Below are 20,306 nucleotides of genomic sequence, written 5' to 3'. Positions count from 1 at the left end.
TATAATTATCATTATTATTTTCACGACTTCCCCAATAATTATAACCAATATGGAAGGGTGATAACATGGCAAGTATTTGTATGTTATTCGCATGTGATGTTATAACCGATCAATACCTATATGATATGCACATTATGATGTTGAACACGTGCGGAGCGCGCGAAAAATGTTGGTTATATTTTTCGGGCAACTCGTTACAGTCCCCCCCCCCCCCAAATCAAAGTAGGCTCCTACGCCTATTGTTTATATTTATATATACCAGCTAAGCAAATACTGGGTAAACACTTCAACAATATACAGGCATTATTTTATCTACGTTGGGCTAGACAGATAGGCTATGGTAAAATTTAAGTGCCATTCAGGCAAGAAATGAATCCTATAATGGAGGCAGTCACTCCTGAGCCAGCTTCAACCAGGGCCTTTTAAGGGCTTTACAAAGTCACTGTCTCAACATACCATAAGGATCAATCTGTAATGTCTTCACGTCGTCTAATCCATCTACAAGGACAACCAGCTCTGATCCGTCTGCTTTCGATCTCCTTAAACTCTGTCTACAATTCCAGAACACTGATCTATATCATGTAGAAGTGACAAGGAAAACAAAAATCGAATCGAATTTCTAGGAGCTCCAAAACTATTCGAACGCAAAGCTTATTGTGGTCACAGATTTGCTGATAAATTTACTATACGTCAATAAAATAACAACTGTTCGCAAACTGCTTATCCGTTAAAAAGCCTGTGTAAGAGAATGTGTAAAACTAGGGTGGCCTGACGTTTCGATCCAGGCAGGATCTTCTTCAAAGGCTAAATGACAAGTAACAGTAACAGAAGGGACAAAAACATGCAGAGAATAATTTTAGGGAAGTGGGTAGGGAACAAACTGGAGAAGGACAACGAGGGAAAGGTGTGGAGAAAAAAGGGTGGAAGAGAGCAATTCCTCTTTCAATCGCCATACATATGCTTTGGAAAAACACCTTACTGCCAGGGGCCATAGTGCCAGATGGGTGCGTGAAGCCATTCAGAGAGTCCGCTCCCTTTCCTGATCATCTACTTTGACAGTGGAGGAAAGAAAGGGACAAGATTGCAACAAGCTTTCCCTGGTTGTTTCTTCCACCCAAATCTTCATCCTCTTCGGCAAATCACCTCTAACAACCACAACATTCTCCTCACCTCAGATAGATTCCAACGAGCTGTCCATGAAAAACCCACCATCGCCTACAGACAACCACGCAACCTTCGAAACCTTCTTGTGCGTGCTGCTGTTCCACCTCTAACTTCTTACCTTACACACATTCAGCATGGTACTTTCAAATGTGATCGTACTTCGAGATGCATCATCTGCAGCCACCACATTGTTGAATCCAATTCTATCACCAGCCACAGCATGCAACTCACATATACAAGACTAAGGGTCACATCTCTTGCACTACCACTTATGTCATCTATCTGGTCTCTTGTAGAGTTTGCGGCATCCAGTATGTAGGCGAAACCAAAACCACCCTCAAGAAGCGATTCTATGGTCACAGATCCACAGTCAACACCATGAAGACTGAAACCCCAGATGGAGAACACTTAAACCTTCCCAACCATACCATTAACGACATGTCCCTACAGGGAATTAGGTAGCTGTCCTGACCTTATACGAATCAGCAGGGAGAGGCTGTGGATGCAACGCATTCGCATCATTCGACCTCATGGGCTCAACATTCAGGACGGACATGACTAACTTTTTTTCAGCCCGCCTCCTTCTCTCCCTTTTTCCACCCCCCCCCATCACTCCTCTTCTCATAGCTCTCCTCCACCCTTTTTCTCCACACCGTTCTGTCTTTGTCCTTCCCCAGTTTATTCCCTACCCACTTCCCTTGATCCTCTCTTTGTCCCACCTCTGTTTATCTCCTACCTCTGCTCTTTCCCTAACTTTAATAATTAAATTGACTACGTAATAGACACCACGTTGAATTTCAGAAAATAAGAGCATAGGCCCAATTTTACAAAGTTATTTCTTTTGATTCATCGAATTTTGTTTTATTTGTTATTTGTTGTTCAACGTTACAAGTAATGACTATGCAGGTACAGATAACGAACATTACATGGTATAAAGTATGTGAAAATGATACATCTAAGCCTACCTATGATCCAAACTTAATGCAACCGCTCGTGGGGTTTCACACCCGGAGTCTGGCGGAGAGATGTACTTCCTAGAAGTGCCGTCAAGTCGTGACACGGACACCTCATTTCGACTAGAATCAGCCCAATACATCAATCCCGTTATATACGCGACTGCTATGCCTGACGGAGCTGTATAGAGACAAAGGAAGAACTTACTAAATTAATGTAAACATTGTAATAACAACCCTTTACAAAGTGAAAAAAGCTAGGACATACTCAGAATAATAAATAAACAAGAGGTCCTCCAGACGTTTATGGCAAGCCAAATGTTCAATAAATGGAAAAACATGGATTTTCGGTCGAAAAACCATGTTTATCGACCGATAAACATGGTTTGTCACCGAACAACCATAATTATCGGCAGATAAACATGTTTTTTTCCCCTGAGAAACATGGTTTATCGAACGATAAACATGGATTTTCATTAGATATTCCAAGTTTTTTCGGTCGAAAAACCATGTTTATCGACAGATAAACCATGTTTATCACTCGAAAAACCCTGTTTATCGGCGACACACTATGTTTATCGGTCGATAAACATGGTTTTCCGACCGAAAATCCATGTTTTTCGGCGATAAATCATGGTTTCATATTTGGCGGCTGATGAAACTACCGGAACTACTTCCAAAACTCTACATGTTATGTTAGTTATATATGATAAATCTTTGGTTCGGATGCCGCATGCGGGCGAGCCGTACCCAAACTTTGATAGGGCCCGAGACTGTTCATGGTGTACTCAGGGTTGTATATCCTGATAATTTCTGCGTTGGCGCCTTTGCCGAATAGAGAGGAGAGAGTATATCAAATCTTTAATCTAAAGAAGATTAGGAAACACATTGGTTCATTCATTCAAGGCCATTTGGAATATTTCAATAGTTTGCTCCATGGTATTCCAAGGTATCTGATTCAGAGACTAAAACGTCTGCAGAACAGCGCAGCCAGGCTTGTTGTAGACTGCTATGACTTCAACACACCATCGTTGAGTATCCTCCATTCTTTGCACTGGTTGCCTGTTGAATTCAGAATTAAGTTCAAAGTACTGCTCCCGGTGTATAAGTGCATTCATGGAATGGCACCTGCATATTTGTCAGACGATCTCTCCTTCCAGGTCAATACTCGTTATAACTTGCGTTCTAGCAATTCACTCACTCTTATACTGTTCTCAGGACTAAACTGAAAACCTATGGCGAACGTGCCTTTCCATCAGCCGGGCCCAAGCTCTTGAACGGTCTGACCATATCTGTGCGGAGTTCCCCCCTCTCAGTCAGTTCAAGTCTTGCTTGAAGACTCATTTTTTCAAGTTGGTGTTCTATGAGGGATGTACAGCGCTATTGAATACGTGGTAGATTTAAGCGCTTTATAAGTTCATTTATTATTATTTATTATTCAAATTCCCAACCCCCTGTTGACAATTTCACGAACAGACTCTCCAGCTTACTGCGGGAGTTTCAACGGTCGGTTTGACTTCGCTTAGCCATTGGACTATTGTAAGCCTTTATATTATGCAGTTAAGCTATTTCCATAGAGTAAAAAGAAGTTCCTATTATGCTTATTGGCTAATTCCTATGACATTAAAGGTCTTCTGTATAGACCCCAACTATAGCACGCTATCATTTAAAAGTTTGTAGAGATTACGTAATCGACCTGCTTTGGTCGTAAAATGACCTCTTTTTACCAATTAGTTTGTAACGCCTGCCACATTTTTCTTGTATGAGGGTCTTTGTGTGAACGCTGTATGATTAACTACACTGTAGACATGAACATATGTCCACACAGTGTTTACTCAAAGAGCCTAATGGTGTTAATAAGCTATGCAGGCTAATTGTACAGTCTAGAACTTTAAAGGTTGATTTACGACCGTGGCAGGCCGATTACGTATTCACAAAACTTTCTTAGCTATAGTGTGCTATAATTGGGACCAATAGTGAAGATGTGGGCTTTTTTTTATTGAGCACCATCCTTGAGGTTTCTATGTTTTTATAAATTAAAGGGTGTGAAGACTCGCGCACAAAGAAACGTCTCATGCCGGTAATCTGACCTAGTTTCGAATGAGGTGTAATAGAAATGTTAGACACCACCATCGATCCCAGAAAATACACAAACAGCTTGCTACCGTCGGTAATTAGACACTAGTGTACAGTCACTATACATACAGCTACGGTCAATACCCACAACACAGTGTACATAGCAGCGTGGACATCAAGGTATCACGTTTCATTACTGTCTGCAATTTGTAGCGACAAGAAGAAAACGTCATTTGCAAGCAGCAGAAAGTTAACTTTATCAGAGCGCGGCATGCGGGTTGGGGCGAGTCTTCAATGCATTTAAGTCTCAATTGAAGGCTAACAGCTGAGTAAGGCTATCATGTTATGGTTAATCATATTGTTGCTAATTATATTGTGACTTCAATATAGGTTCTGTCTCCTGCTGAGAAAAAGTTTCACTGTTCAGACTAGGGGCCTGTAGCAATTACTTACTATATTTTACAATACGTTACTACAGGCCGATACACTATCAAAGATTCGCCCTGTATATGGGAAACTTTTACGATTTTTTCCCCCCAGAGCTCCTAAAAGATCGGTAGCAATACTACTACTTAGCCCTAGGCCTAGGTTTCCAGGTGTAACACTGCAGGAAATTTCCCTCTTTAACAACACTTTTTCTTAGGGAACATTTACTCTCACCGCCCTGAAAATGTCAACCTGCCCAGGCCTACTCAGACACAGCGTAGATGCTGTGATATCAATTGACGTTCTATAGAATTGTCTTTGAAACATGTCAATTGATGTTCAACTCCTAGGGTCAGCCCGATATTCATCAGGACCATTAGTCATAAGGGTCATTGTTCATAAGGTTCGTTATTCAAAACGCGCATCTTTTCGAGAAAAAAAGGTTCGTTATCCATAATCGGAAAAAGGTTCGTTATTCATGATAAAAAGGGGTCATTTGTTCATAAGGTCCGTTATACGTAATCGGAAAATAGGTTCGATATTCATAATAGCAAAAAAGGTCCACTTTTCATAATTGGAAAAGGGTTCGATGTTCATAATAGCAAAATAGTCCGGAAAAGGATCCAGTATTCATACAGTAATAATAGCAAAAAAAAAAGAAAAAAAGAAGAAGGGCGGAGTAACCTTCCCCCTCCTCCCCCTTCCCCAAAGAAGGTATTAAAATATTTATCCTGTGGGCAAATGGTTCATGCTGAAGTTGTGACTAGTCGGCATATTATTCATGCGGTAGCCGTACTTTCGGTAGTTGCTGTTGTTAACCTTAAGCCCACGTATGGGCCGCAAGTGACTCCCTCATCCCCTGGCTACGCGCAGCTCGAAACTGCCAGTGGGTACCTCAACTTTTGGGCAGTGGGACGACCCCGCGCTGATGCGAACAAGATTTAGAACAAACTCTTGCACTTGTTCACGCCAGGCTGACAATAATCGACACTTGAACTTACCGAGGGTTGTCTTACCTCCATGATGATTGCTGAGGTTGCGGATTTCTGAAGTACTGAGCGGATTTAGCTTGTGTCATGAGATCGGTGTAAGATCGATAACGGTATACTTAGCCTGTGCGTTGCCGACTATTGGTTTATCGGCGATAAACATGGTTTTCGGCGATAAACTTAGTTTATCGGCGATAAACCATGTTAATCGCTCGAAAAACTATGTTTATCGCTTGAAAAAAATGGATTATCGCAGATATACATGGATTGTCACAGATAAACCATGTTTATCGCTTGAAAACACAGTTTGTGGCAGATAAACCTTGTTTTTCGACTGAAAAATCAAGTTTATCGCCGACAAACCATGTTTATCAGCAATAATCCATGGTTTTCAAACGATAAACATGGATTCTCGCAGATAAACCGTATTTATCAACCGAAAACCATGTTTATCGGTCGATAAACATTGGTTTTCGTTCGAAAAAACATGGTTTATCGGTCGATAAACATGGGCTTTCGTTCGAAAAGCATGGTTAATCGGTCGATAAACATGGTTTTTCGACCGATATTCCATGTTTTTCGATTTATTTAGCAATTGGCTTGCAATAGACGTCCAAACGATGATATCTGATTGAGAGAGGATGATTGTTTTGTGAGCTATTCCTTCCCTCATGAATTCAGCCTACTTTAAACATAACAACAACAAGACACTATTTGCTTATGCAAATATGTGCTAGTGTTTGTTCCTATGCGATTAGCAATTCTTTGAGGCCAGCGTTGCAGGATTGTATGACATAACTTCAGTGGCAGTTAGATCGTTTGGTACCATAGGGAAGAAGAGAAGCCGAAGGTAACATGATTTTCCAAAGCAATTAAGGTTTCATGAGGAGACGTTCTACGTATATAATAATTACTAATACTCACTGTCTATATGGTCGTCAACTAGAATATCGTGGATGTCCCCTTTGATATTTATTCGAGCAATAAACTTCACTTGTATATCAGTATAATAAAAATAAGCGCTGATCGGGTCAAAGGTCAAAGCGGACGGACGCTTCGATCCTGGCAGTGGAAGGTGTTCAGATCCCATCTTGGTGAATCTGCCGAAACGGACAATTGAGGCAATGTCGGTTCCAATAGCAGCGATGTATTCCGTTCTTGGTTTCACTGTAAGGAGAAAGAAAAAAGTTTATCCAAGTATGTCTGATAAACAGCTACATTGCAGATGAACGAGGTAACATACATAAGTTTAATTTATTGACTGTCTTCCCTCTTAAACAAGATGGGTAATGATCTCAGAATAAACTTGACAAAACCCATTAGATTATAACCATGTGCAACGAACAATTCATGAAGCAATCTTACTCGTAATTACGTAAAGATTTAAGGTCTGAGACTTAAGAGAATGCAAACTTCTACAATTAAATAGATTTCTTTACTAAATTGCGGTTCATCCAATTACGTGTGAATAATTACATGACATAGCTCCATGATAGGCTCTATGTGGTGTCCCAGAATACATACCTTGACTGTACCGAGCACTAAAACCTGTTGCCCCAATTGTGTTATCCGTTTGCATGTGGATTGTCAATTGGTTTGTCGTCGATAGAAAGCGAATCGGATGAACTGGCCAGCCAGGTCCGTTATCACAAAATGTCGCTGAGTGGAAATCTGACCCGGGCGTGGGATCAGCGATCTAGTGGTAATCGGTGCCGGATTTGGAACGGACAGACAGATAGACGCGAAGACAGAGATATAGAAACAAATCAACAGTAATCAGTTGAAGATGGTCTCTCGTAAAGTCGATACGCTCGTAGGTGATTGGATAATAATATGAACTTAGTTTTTGAGAAATGTTCACGCAAAAAAATGGAGTGTTGAATTTTAACACTTTCCAGGTGTAACCGTTCACCCTACACCTGAAGGGTTACTCTGACCCTGAGTAGGGTTACATAATTTATGTAGCGTGGATTTTTTAACACCTGCAGAAGTGTACTTTCAGTTCGAGCATTCTGATTGGTCAAACCTCCCGTCAGCTGGATTCTTAGTGTAAGTTAAGTGTTTAATCGGTACCACCGTACCGTGAACCATGGGCGTCAACAGGTGGGGGACGGGGGGGGGACATGTCCCCCCCCACTTTCAAAAGTGGAGGGGATATCATATCATTTGTCCCCCCCACTTTTCAGAGTAGTTATTAAAAAAAATCACATGCATATGCGCGATTTTCTATTTAAGGTCAAGAAATCTGGACTCCCTGGGCCCCTGCTATCTATCACTTGCACCGTCATTTATCTCCCATTCTCCCAATATCCTAAATCTGCCCATTTAATTCGTTCGGGGGGGGGGGGAGACCATTCGAAAGTGTATTGAATCTTGCACACATGTTGTTTGTATGGGTTCCAAGGGATTAGGTAAGCCATACAGGTAGATGGTGATGAGTTACTATGTTCATATCACTACCTCCAGTCCCTTGGACTGGACGGACGAATAGGGGTGTAGGGGTTAAGTAATTAAGGCTACATGTATTCGCCGGATATGGTAGATCTTTATTGTTGAGTGCCGGCTAGGCGCTACACACGCTCTGCGCGCGGTGCCTTTTTCTGATTATTATTATTAAAGTACCTGGGCACATAACAACTGACGTCTCGCACCTACATGCATGTATTATATATACCACTCCACTCATCCCGGAGATGACGGCGCCACTTTTTCAATATTTCGTTTGAGATGGACGCTGTGTAATTCGTCTCCCTTGGTGTCAGAACGGCATCTTTCTACCAGTACTTTCTGTCGGAATTTAGTTTTGTGAGACAAAATTTCTCCTCACAGATCTGGTTCTGATGTAACTAAAAACGACTCAGGAAGGCCGTCTCCTGCGATCTAGGGGGTCTTATGTACCCAAAATTTTCTGGTACGCTACGCGCCAACCAATGGTGGCACTCCGCTTAGATAGTATAGTGTCCCCCTCACTTTCTGAAACCTGCTGACGCCCATGCCGTGAACACCCATTTACCGTACCTAGCAATACTTGTACCAGTTTGTCGACATTTATCGTTACTAAATGTACTATACTATAGTAACCACAGCCATATATACGTTTAAGCCACAAAACGTTACGTACTCAGTGTGCGATAACGAGCTACAATGGCATGAAAATGACGTTATAGGAGACTGGGGCCTGGAAGAATTGATTGACAAATTCGAAGGTATGTTTTGATATTGTGAAAGTGTACGTGACAAGAACGAGATATGCTTAGAGACCCACGACTAAGCTGGGTAGACGAATGCATTTGAATCGCTTGCGTAACGTAGACCTAACGTTAAAGTCATACTATAAGTTAATATAATAGGCTAGCTGCTGTTTGTCATAGTCAACTCATAATTGTCAACGAATCCGTGTAGCCTACATACAAGTAAACATTAAACGGAATTGCCTTCGGACGGACGGAGGACTTTGGTCTAGGCCTTTATTGTAATCTATTGCATTCTATTCCTTTTTGTGCGTTAACCGTAACTTCGTATACCCTGCGAGTCACTTTTTTAAGTAGTACTACTACTAGGCCTAGGCCTAGTACTACTAGGGTATACTTAGGCTATTTCAAGACAATGCATTTTAAATAGCATCGGGCATGGGCCTATAGTTACGCTGGTACTATGTTCAATAAGGGATAAACATATATTCATGTAATGCAATATATAATTACCACTAATTGCCATTTTAGCTTGTAAGTTGTAGCAAGTAGGCCGAAGCTGATGTGGATTGGTGATACTTTTAGACCTAGGCCCAACTATAATTTAGCTATCTTATGGAAGTGATCTAGCTGTTATAATTCATATCAATCTACACAATTGCATACAGTGGGAGTGAGCATTGTTTTAAGCATTGTTAACATGATGCATTGGTTATAAAAGTTGCCTACCTTGTCTGATGAAAGTTTAATGCAAGTTCCTGTTTTGACAAGTAATCACTATAGGCCATCTGGCTTTCTAGATTCAAACGTACTTGAAGAAGTTAGAATCACAACTGATTAAATTATGGGCATTTTCTTTAGGAATGTACATGTTTTGTGAGGGGTACATGTAAAAAACTGCTTATGCTCCAAGAAGGTTTTAACACAACTTCATTATGATGGGAATTTTCTTTTCTTTTCTTTGTTGTTACTTAGGAAGCATCAACTTGGAATTCTATTTGCAAAAGATTTCAGAAAGACTTCAGCAATATGTGTTACTTCTTGGAGGAAGCAAAATACACCCCAAGCAGTCATTTGTGATCATCCAGAGACATGCCCTACCCCAGAGGACATTTATGAAGCCATTGATGTTTGCTTCAAATTATTCTACATGTTAAATCTGAATTGTACCAAATTGCAAGTCTCGGTGCCTGGGAATTTTTCCAAAAAGTTGTCTACAAGTTGCCTGGTGGTGTGAAACGCAACCAGATTCAAGATTTTTATGCTCACCGTGCCGACAAAAAAGACAAAGTTACTGCAGTTTAGCAGTTGTCATAGACAGAACTCCATGTTTCCTCATCTCACGGATCAGAAAGTATGTAAAGTTGTTGCTTATTTGGAATTGTATTTGGGAAGAGTTTTTTCTTTGTGTTTAATTTGGAATACCAAAGGCACGAGCCAACAACAAAGACAAAGTAACTGCAGTGTAGCAGTCATCATAGACAGTACTTCACGTTTTCTCATCCCACGGATCAGCATATATCTAAAGTTGTTGCTTATTTGAAATTGACTTTGGGAAGAGTTGTTTCTTGCGTTTAATCTGGAATACCAAAAGGCATTTGCCAACAACAAAGACATAGTCCCTGTAGTGTAGCAGTCATCATACACAGCACTCCATGTTTTCTCATCCCATGGATCAGAATTTTTCTAAAGTTGTTGCTTATTTGAAATTGACTTTGGGAAGAGTTGTTTCTTTGTCTTTAATCTAGAAACCAAAAGGCATGTGCAAAAAAATAAAGACCAAGTAACTGCACTGTAGCATTTGAAAATGTTGGCACTTTTAAGTTGACTTAATTCCACAAGACAATACTTTTATAGCCTAAATTGATCGTTTTACATTTAATGGGATATAATAAATGGACCTCTGGGATAGGAAGGTAGTAGGGTGTTTAATTGCTGAAAATCCCACATTCTGAATTGTTTGTGTTGTCATTGCTTGTTGCTCTCTCTTAAATGTAACTTTCTGCTGTGAGCGATTCAAACATGCATCCATATTGTTTACCTAATTACTAGGTAATAATTAACCTAAACCCTGTATAAAATATTTACTAAACGGGTGCGATGTAAACTTTTCTGGCAAAATTTTACATAACAGTATTGTATTTGCGTTACATAATAAACATGTAAAACTTTACAAACCAGCAGTTAAATATACATCCAGAAGTATAAACAAGAGAGCACTATTGTGTGTTGAGAGTCCATTAAGTATCATCTTGACACAGATGACAAATGAACACTATATGGTGGTAATTCTACTCACTGAAGCAGAACTTTGACACCCAGAAGGCCAACAAATGTGCACTAGAGTTTTAATTATACTCCCTGAAGTGCAATTTTGACACCCAGAATTGCTAACAAATGAACACTTTATGGTGTTAATTTTACTTCCCCAAGTGTCATGTTGACACCCAGAAGTTTTAACAAATGAACACTTTATTGTGTTAATTTTACTCCCTGTAGTGTACCTTCAACACCAGGAAGTGTTATTTTGACACTTTTATGGGTGTTGTTAAGGCAACACTCGCAAAGTGTTAGATTATGTTACACTTCTGAACTTTTAATTTAAACCGGTGGGTGTTGTCCCTAATCCAAACAGGGTGGGGTGTTAAATTCAACACTTTACGATTCAAATTTAACACTTAATTTTTTTGAGTGTTCATAAACCTTCCCTTGGGTTTTTGTTACAAAACAGTCGATCTCTCAACATTGCGCTATAAAGAGAACTCGAAGAAAAATATTTCCTAAATTAATTGGTTGAATAAAGATTACCGGGTAAAAAATGATCGATGCGCTTTGAGCTCTTGTAATATTCATAGCATCGTTTTTTTTCATGGAATGCATACGTCTTAAAACTATAAAATAAAACTTATTACTAGTTTTAATGGCAGATAAAATCGGTCATCCATAATCGTCAATTGCATCTTTATTGTCGAGTAGCTTGGAACGAATGCACAAATTTAAGTTGAAAGCTCATCCTTGAGAGCTCTTGACATGAAATTATAAAATATCGACGATCTATATATGTTAGCTATTAGGTATTTCAAACGTATTATTAACCTTACTTTCATATATTTACCGTGATTGAATCGTAGCATTGACCGCTGGTATCTTCTTCGAGTTGAACATCATCAAACGTCAACTCGATGACTTTTCCTTCTGCAGCTTGCAAGTGCCATGTACAGTTTAGATTGGAAGGATACAAATTTGGATATTCAGGCGATGTAAATGTCCCCGTTGAGGTTGAGAGCGTGACGTCACAGGCTAAAAGTCAAAATAAGTAACACAGAGAGAGATGCAGTGGGTGAGGTTTCGGTGGATGCTGGTAACAGTCAAGGTGGTAATGGGGAGGGTTTAGTGATTAGACCGGAGAGTTCTTACGCTGAAAACACCGAGCAAGTAGTGTCATCTTTATATGGTATAAAGCTATAGTCCTAGATATTTGCTCTCTTAAACATGAATGTTACATTAGCCGCACAGCAAAACAAATGCATGTTTTGAACACACACACGTGCCCACCCACACAATTAATTAACTGCAAATAATTAGCGAAATTTTCAACGTTTTATCAAGTGAAGAAAGTTTTGTTAAATGATTTTATTGTTATTAAATGTTAGGTTTGCTTAATCTATTTTGAAGTCATAACAGCTTTCTCCTAATACCATCGTTTCTACTACAATTTTGGTTGGACTTAAGTAAGCGATAAGATACACTAGAATTGTTTCTATAGCTTTTCTGGTTTATGATATTCATCTTTCAAAAATGCTAATATCTCCGGAATGCTCTTTAAGGTTAACTTGATAGCGACGTCGTGCTCCTCAGTGCAGATCTTTATGTTACTTTTAATCCACTTTTATTTTATCAATAAATTCTTATATCTCTTCCAAAACATGTTCTATAACTTATGATCAACACATTTGGATAACATTTAACTCTATTTGTCCTTGACAGACTTTGTAATGCATTGTAAAATATTATTTGTGGCCATTAAAAGTTTGTTTTTCTCTATTGGATTTTGTGTTGGATCTGAGGAACTGACATAATGCGCTGTGTGCTAGACTTTGTAGCATCACCACTTTAATTGTAACAACGCTGTAACAACTCAGATGTTTTAAGTTTCGTTGAAAAGGGGCAAGCAGAAGAAATCATCTCATGTTCGAGGGGAGGGTCGTCTTATAATACAACTAGTTTAAGTAAATCATCGAATCTATTTCTGTTTGCCTGTGAATACATCACAAAATCTTACCAAACAGTACAATGTCCCTCTAAAATGAAAAAATAAATCAGTTTACCTTATTTTTAAGAAAGGGGATTCATGCCATAAATCATTAAATATTCAAAATCATTCAGATCAAGAATCCTGTTGCTTGTGAGGTCAAGTCTCATTTGAGGTCACCAGAGGTCAAACTCTGAAACCCTTTTCATTATATCTAACACTGGGAATCGTGGATACTTCTCATACTTGGTGTATTGATACATCAGGTTGATTACTAGACACTTATTGTATTGGTGGAGTGTATTGCCACGTACAGGAGACTCACCTGTGTTTACCATGCCATAGTTTAATAGTATATCAAAATAGTGGTTCGGGCTATTTATATCGTGACAGCTACTTCCGGTTAACAAGCAGAAGTCTAGTGCAATTAAGTCTTCGAAACCTCAATGCGTTTCGAATTCTGGTTAAAATATAGAAATGACGGACCGTCATGTATAGCATGATAGAGTCACAATCAACACCTTATGATCACAGTTGGGCTAAATTGTAAATGATATATCCTAAAGAAAGTTCATATCCATGAACAAACGGACACTTTCTTCGTATCTATCTTTCATAAGCAAGAACATTTCCGATGGATATGTTGTAGTAATGGTGTGGATAGTTGTGTGCACTCAACAACTCAGTTGGGACAAATTTTATATACTGCACATCCGTACCACGCTTCAAAGCACTCGCACTGACAGTTTGAGCAGTATTGATATGCTGTTTCGATGTAACGGACGGTGGATGAGTTGTTGGTTTAAGGGCTCGGGCTCTCTCTGGGATGATGTTTCTTAAAATGTACCACGTTTCTATCAGATGAAGGTTAGGATCTTGTCATACTAGTAGAACGAGTGCTTTGAAGCATTTTATTAATAGTGAGTGCTACTAGCATTATTGTCCAACCTTGCTGCTGTCAAGATTTGAAACATAACTTGAACTCACCTTCATTTGTCGTCGTTATTGGAGAAAGAGTGATATTAAAGGAACACTTTGCCTCGTTCCCTAGGTCATCCGTGAAAATATACACAACCGTTGTGTGACCCAAGTTGAAAGTTGAACCTGGTATATGTGTTCTATCCCGAAAAGTCAAAGCAACTGGTGTTTGTACTCCGTAGATGCGACTCACTGCCGTCGGCTCCTGCCAAGGGACTTTCGTTGGTCCTTCCGTGACCATCTGTACATCGTCAGGACAATTCGAGACTAAAGGTTTGACTTTTAATAAAATAGAAAACAAAGTAAAACGAAGTTATTGCTTTTCAATCGGTTCCATCGATTTAAACTGGCGTAGTTCCTATGCTGAACAATGATTCTGTTCGTGGAAGGAAGGTAATGGAAGGAATAAAAAAGAAAACGTACGTTAAAATTCACTGAACAATTTGGCAAATGTCATTTATTATTTATTTTGAAACATTTGAACATTTACTTGCCTCTCGTCAGAACCGTCTACCTTCATTCCACTTTTCCAACACCAACACCACCGACACCAACACTCAATCAAGAATTAGGATGTGTTCGTGAGTAAAAGCTTAACCCTGACGGAACTTAATCATTGGAATGTGTAGTTGGGTTCAACTTTTAATATATTACATACAATTCTGCAGTTTTGGGGATATATATTCCGGACCGATTAACTTCACAGAAAAATTTGAAAACGATTAAGTCGAACATTTCATTGAAAAAACGAAACGAATCAAATGCCAATATAAAATTTGCAAACCTCCAACGCAGACGAAAGAGACGCCTTCTGGAAAACACAGCTCACTGCATTGTCCGTTGTCGATAGCACATTGGTGTTGAGCTGCAAGGAGATGAAACAAATAGTTGAAAAATTCGTTAAGAGGATTTTTCTGTTGCAATGTTATATATTATAGATGAGGCCTACCTATAATTAGTACACATTTTGTTTATTTGCTAGTGGATGTTGGCCCGAGCGTGAACAACTGAAACCGTCGTGGACACGTAAGGATATTACTCATACATGTATATTACACAGCCCGGAGGCTTCAACAACTGCGTGTATGAACACAGTTTAACGTAGGCTTAATGAACGTAATATCAATGCCGTGCAACGTGGGCTTGTAATCAGTGGCGTCGCCAAGGGGGGGGGGCAGGGGGCACGTGCCCCCCTGGAAAACCTAGTGCCCCCGAGTGCCCCCCATCTGAGATTTGGGTTGGTAAAAAAAAAATATTTATTTTGTTATATTCAACTCCCATCATCTGAGTTGGTTCTTCATAAGGACAAAGAAGCACAGTAATTCGTATTTTCTTCAAATGAGCTGCGAAAAAATGAAAAAGTTTATCCTTGACAGTCGGGTATCGAAGTCGTAACCCGCGCCATCATAACAGGTGTCGATATTTACACTAAACGTGTCAGTGCTCACGCCATACCATTCTCACACGTATCCCTCTTTCACGTTCATATTGTACAGAGACAAGCAGAAATATTATACCTTTATTCTTCTCTCAGGTATTACTCTTAAGGGTTCATTCTATTCCTTTTTTAATCCAGTTGACTCATTGTCATGCTGCTTGTGTGCATTTGTCATATGTGTGAGAGTGTTTGTCTGCTGTCTGTGTGTGTCTTTTACCTCTTGTGAATTGGATGTCTGTGAAATGCCGAAAATCCGGACCTGCTGTGAGAAGGGAGGGTACTGCAGTATGTTGCCTTGGTCTAAGGTTGACAGGTTAGGAGCTGACGAAATGTGAGAATGTGAGGGTCCGCAGGCACCATACTTGCCTATATTTGTGGACCCATATATTAATCCTGTTGTGTAGGGGGTGCAGAGGTCATTTGAGGTCAGATGCTTGTAGGAACAAATGGCGAACGTTCACACCTGCATACTGAGCCATACTCGATGTGTGATCAAACTTTGGATTGCATAGCGAGATCCCTGATAGGAGCCAATAACGATGCTGGAACCTGTTACATCTTAATAGATAATGGGAGAAAACGAGAAGGACAAGAGAGGAGTCGGGGTCATGCACACATTAATTCAACAAATGTAGGTTCTATTGATAGGGTGGGCATAATATCGACAGGCTGTGGTTCATATCCTCTGCAAATTTCTGCGCGTTGTTAAAATCATTACCTCAAAAATAGCAATTTCTGGAGATATCTTCAGATCCAATTTAGCATCAAATGTGGCACCATTTTGCATCTAGCCCATCCTCCGTATGCGAAAATTTTCCAAAGGGGAGGGGGGGCGCCCCCTCCCCTTAGACCCCTCCCCCAGGACGGCGATCCGTATCCACCTAAGTGCCCCCCATCAAATACTGGTGCCCCCCTGTGCCCCCCAGACTGAAAAGTCTGGTGACGCCACTGCTTGTAATGCTCCGGGTTGTCAGACGAGCGAGGTGGAGCTATCGTTCAGCCACGACTGAAGTCAACTGAAGTAAATATTTGATAGGTATTTCATTATCTTTTTCAAATATTCCCAGTTTTTGGGCATGCATATATGCATTTTGACGAATGCCACGCAATAACTACATTACCGCTAAATTTCATATTTATTTACACTTTAATAGTTTTTCAGCCACATAGTCTCAAGAATTCTACTGTTTACAGCCAAGGCATTAGACTCTAACGTATTTGCTCCTACCCACGTGAAAACGAACACCAAGTACCCATTTTAACCGGTTAATATTTCTTGATCGTCGGATAGCCCCTTCACGTAATTAGATTCTAGGGTCATCAAATTGAACCGTAAGAACTTATTAAAATACAAGTCTAAAAATCATATCAATATATATATACATATTATATATACATATATATATATTATATATATATATATTATATATATATATATTATATATATATATATATATATATATAGTAGAAAAATAGTAAAGTTTGCTAGTGCTAATGATAAAGAAAAGAAACACGACGTTTCGGGTATAAACCCTTTAACAAAGTGAGCAAAAAGACTACTAAAACTGTAAACAGCGAACGAAGAAAGATAAAATGGTCCAATGCACACACATGAAAGAAGCGAAAAGTAGCAGGGTAAAAGGACTTACAACAAATCGAATTTAGAGTTTAAACCATAAGGGGATAAGGTGCCAAGTCGAAAAATTAGTCTATTTTCGGATTTAAGACGATCGATATCAGTGCCTTTGGGGGACAGAGCACACGTAACTGAAAAGTCAGTGATCTTACAGGGGGAGGGGGAATTGAAGTGAGAGGCAACAGGGTAACCAGGAAACTTGGATTTGATGGAGCGTAAGTGTTCGGTAATACGGTCTGCCAGTCTTCGCTTGGTTTCACCTATGTAAAGTAAATTACAACGTTTACATATGATAACATAAATTACATTAGTGGAAATACAAGAAAAGTGATGTTTGATTATAAAAGAGTTTTTAGGGCCAGTGATACGAAGTATAGTATTTGAGGTGACATATTTGCAGGTATTACATCTACTACGGTTACAAGGGTAGGTGCCGGGAGTGTCGACAGGGATGGGCTGAGGATGCGATGCCCTCACCAAATGATCCGCCAGGTTGTTCAGTCGCTTGTAAGCTGTAATAGGCATCTCCGTGAAAACTTCCTTGGTGGTGGGGTCACGTGTGAGAGTTTTGAAGTTCCTGTATACGGTGTGGCGAATGTGTTGTAATAAGGGATGGAAAGGAAGTGTGAGGGGAATGCGGTCGGTGTTAGTGACGTCGTTGGTGGGTTCCAGAGTCGATTCTCGGCTGATGAGGTTAATGCGTTGATTGGCGGTGGTTATAACTGAGGGAGGGTATCCCCGAGATAGGAAGAAACCATTGAACATAGAAGCTGCGTTGTCGAAGTCGGCTTCCTTGGAGCAGATACGTTTTGCTCTCAAAAGTTGGGATGAAGGAATTGAGTTAATGCAACTGGGGGGATGACTGGATGAATATAGCAAGTAGCTGTGTGAGTCCGTTGGTTTGAAATGAATTACGCAGAACATTGCCTATATATATATATATATATATATATATATATATATATATATATATATATATATATATATAGTGTTAATACCTGAAATTTCTTGATCAGACCTGTAATAAAACAGGCCTTCAAAAGCCGGCGGATCTTCGACACCAATACGGACAACTTTTAACATTTCCACACCTCTTGGTGTAAATTGTAGACTTGCATCGATTGGATGAGACCAGAAGAGGGCGAACCTGTCCATAGTGAAACCTCGAAAAGCTGCAAACACTAGGTTACTATACACTTGTTGACGGTCCGTACCATTCAGGTTTATCCTCTCTAGGTCAGCGGTTTCTCCTAGTGCATTTATCCAGTAGAGTACATTGTCTGAAAAACAAAAGAAGGCAATGCTATCTTTGTTGAAATCACTATTATTTCGTGTTTCAGTTAGTAAACACAGACAGATCACTAGTCAATGTGAGATCGCCATTGATCATACTAAGCCACACACCTTAGTCGGGGGTGGAGAATGAGGGATCAATGACCTTCCGGCAAAATGTACCAATTATTGAATTTTCTCAACAAAAGAGCGCTTTATCATTACAAATGAAAAAAAAAAAAATACGAGGAGGGTACGTCCACCTGACCCTCATATATCATCTCATCCTAACAGAAATACTTTGAACTTTTTTAGTGATTATGTTTCATCCCCCCCTTTTTTGTCTACACGCCGTTATTTTGTGTTTGACTCTTATTCACTTATGCCAAATGAAAGTTCAATATGGAATAATCATATCCAAAGCCTTGGTACACAAAATGTTACCATATAAAAGTGATATATATATATATATATATATATATATATATATATATATATTTATATATATATATATATATATATATATATATATATATATATATATATATATATATATATATATATATATATATACATACACCAATATACAGATATATCAAACAGGGCCATTTAGTGCCATTCAGGCAGGGATTGGATCCTGACATGGAGGCTAATTCCGGAGCCAGCTTCAATCAGGGACTTTCAAGGGCTTTACAAGACATTGTCTCAACATACCATATGGATCAATCTGTAATGTCTTCACATCGTATAATCCATCTACAAGGACAACCAGCCCTGATCCGTCTGCATTTGATCTCTTTATACTCTGTCTACAATTCCAGAACACTGATCTATATCATTTAGAAGGGAAAAGGAAAACAATAATTGAATCAAATTTACAGGAGCGTCAAAACCATTGAAAGGCGAAAGCCTATTGTTGTCTCAGATATGCTTACAAATTTGCAACATATAGAACTACTCTAATGTTCAGACAATCGGAGCAAAGTTCCGATGTAACAACGTTATTGTGTTTTTTTTTGTGGTATTATAGAAATAACGGTATTATAGCGATATCGGTACTATAGCAATAATGGTATTTCAAAGCCTAGCATCATCTGTCTAGCTTAGAAGAACCTCCGAACCCCAATGGTTGGAATTTAAATGCGGATGCAACGCTCAACATTCAGTCTTTTGGCCTCATTAGCCAACAAGAGGATTTTTAAACCCCAACCCCTTCAACAACCACTTCCCCGTCATACCAAAGCCCTATTCGCTCTTTTACAGTCATTGCTACCTCTGCTTTTTCTTCACCCTCTGCACAGTGTATCTTCTGCAAACCTCCATCCCCAGCAGCCATAGCATCACCTGCTCCATTCTCCTAACTTCTTTTGATTTCATTAACTTTTATTTAGTTTGTTGTTCAACGTTCCAAGTAATGACTATGCATGTAACGATTACGAAGATTACATGGTATAAAGTATGCAAAAATGATACATGAAGGTCTACCTATGATCCAAACTTAATGTGACCGCTCGTGGGGTTTCACACCCGGAGTCTGGCGGAGAGATGTACTTCCTAGAAGTGCCGTCAAGTCGTGACACGGACACCTCATTTCGACTAGAATCAGCCCAATACATCAATCCCGTTATATACGCGACTGCTATGCCTGACGGAGCTGTATAGAGATAATGGAAGAACTTACTAAATTTATAAAGGTTTAAATTGTAACACCAACCCTTTACAAAGTTTAAACAGGTAGCACATACTCAGAACAGTAAATAAACAAGAGGTCCTCCAGACGTCCAAACGATGAGATGTTTTCGATATAGGATGATTTTTTGTGAGCTATATCTTTCCTCGTGAATTCAGGCTCCTCAAAACACAACAACAAGACATAACTATGGGACAATGTTTGCTTATGGAAGTGTGTGCTTGTGTATTTGTTCCTGTGC

The 20,306-nt window shown here is 39.5% G+C and overlaps 1 protein-coding gene across 1 annotated transcript in view; it reads right to left on the bottom strand.

Moving 5' to 3' along the window:
* The window catches only part of LOC139981400 (uncharacterized), a 53,259-nt gene that overhangs the window by 12,646 nt on the left and 20,307 nt on the right, over positions 1–20,306 (bottom strand). The window contains exons 13-22 of the mRNA XM_071993766.1: positions 19,861–20,029; positions 19,090–19,205; positions 18,102–18,383; positions 14,814–14,894; positions 14,039–14,308; positions 11,915–12,099; positions 7,133–7,304; positions 6,533–6,775; positions 2,130–2,298; positions 457–572 (exon numbers count right to left, since the gene is read on the bottom strand). Of these exons, the coding sequence (XP_071849867.1) occupies positions 457–572; positions 2,130–2,298; positions 6,533–6,775; positions 7,133–7,304; positions 11,915–12,099; positions 14,039–14,308; positions 14,814–14,894; positions 18,102–18,383; positions 19,090–19,205; positions 19,861–20,029 (1,803 nt within the window). The remainder of the gene's footprint in view (positions 1–456; positions 573–2,129; positions 2,299–6,532; positions 6,776–7,132; positions 7,305–11,914; positions 12,100–14,038; positions 14,309–14,813; positions 14,895–18,101; positions 18,384–19,089; positions 19,206–19,860; positions 20,030–20,306) is intronic.

The sequence above is a fragment of the Apostichopus japonicus genome, chromosome 15 (assembly GCF_037975245.1).
Source record: "Apostichopus japonicus isolate 1M-3 chromosome 15, ASM3797524v1, whole genome shotgun sequence".
Lineage (NCBI taxonomy): Eukaryota > Metazoa > Echinodermata > Holothuroidea > Aspidochirotida > Stichopodidae > Apostichopus > Apostichopus japonicus.
This window is presented reverse-complemented; position numbering and strand designations above follow the sequence as displayed.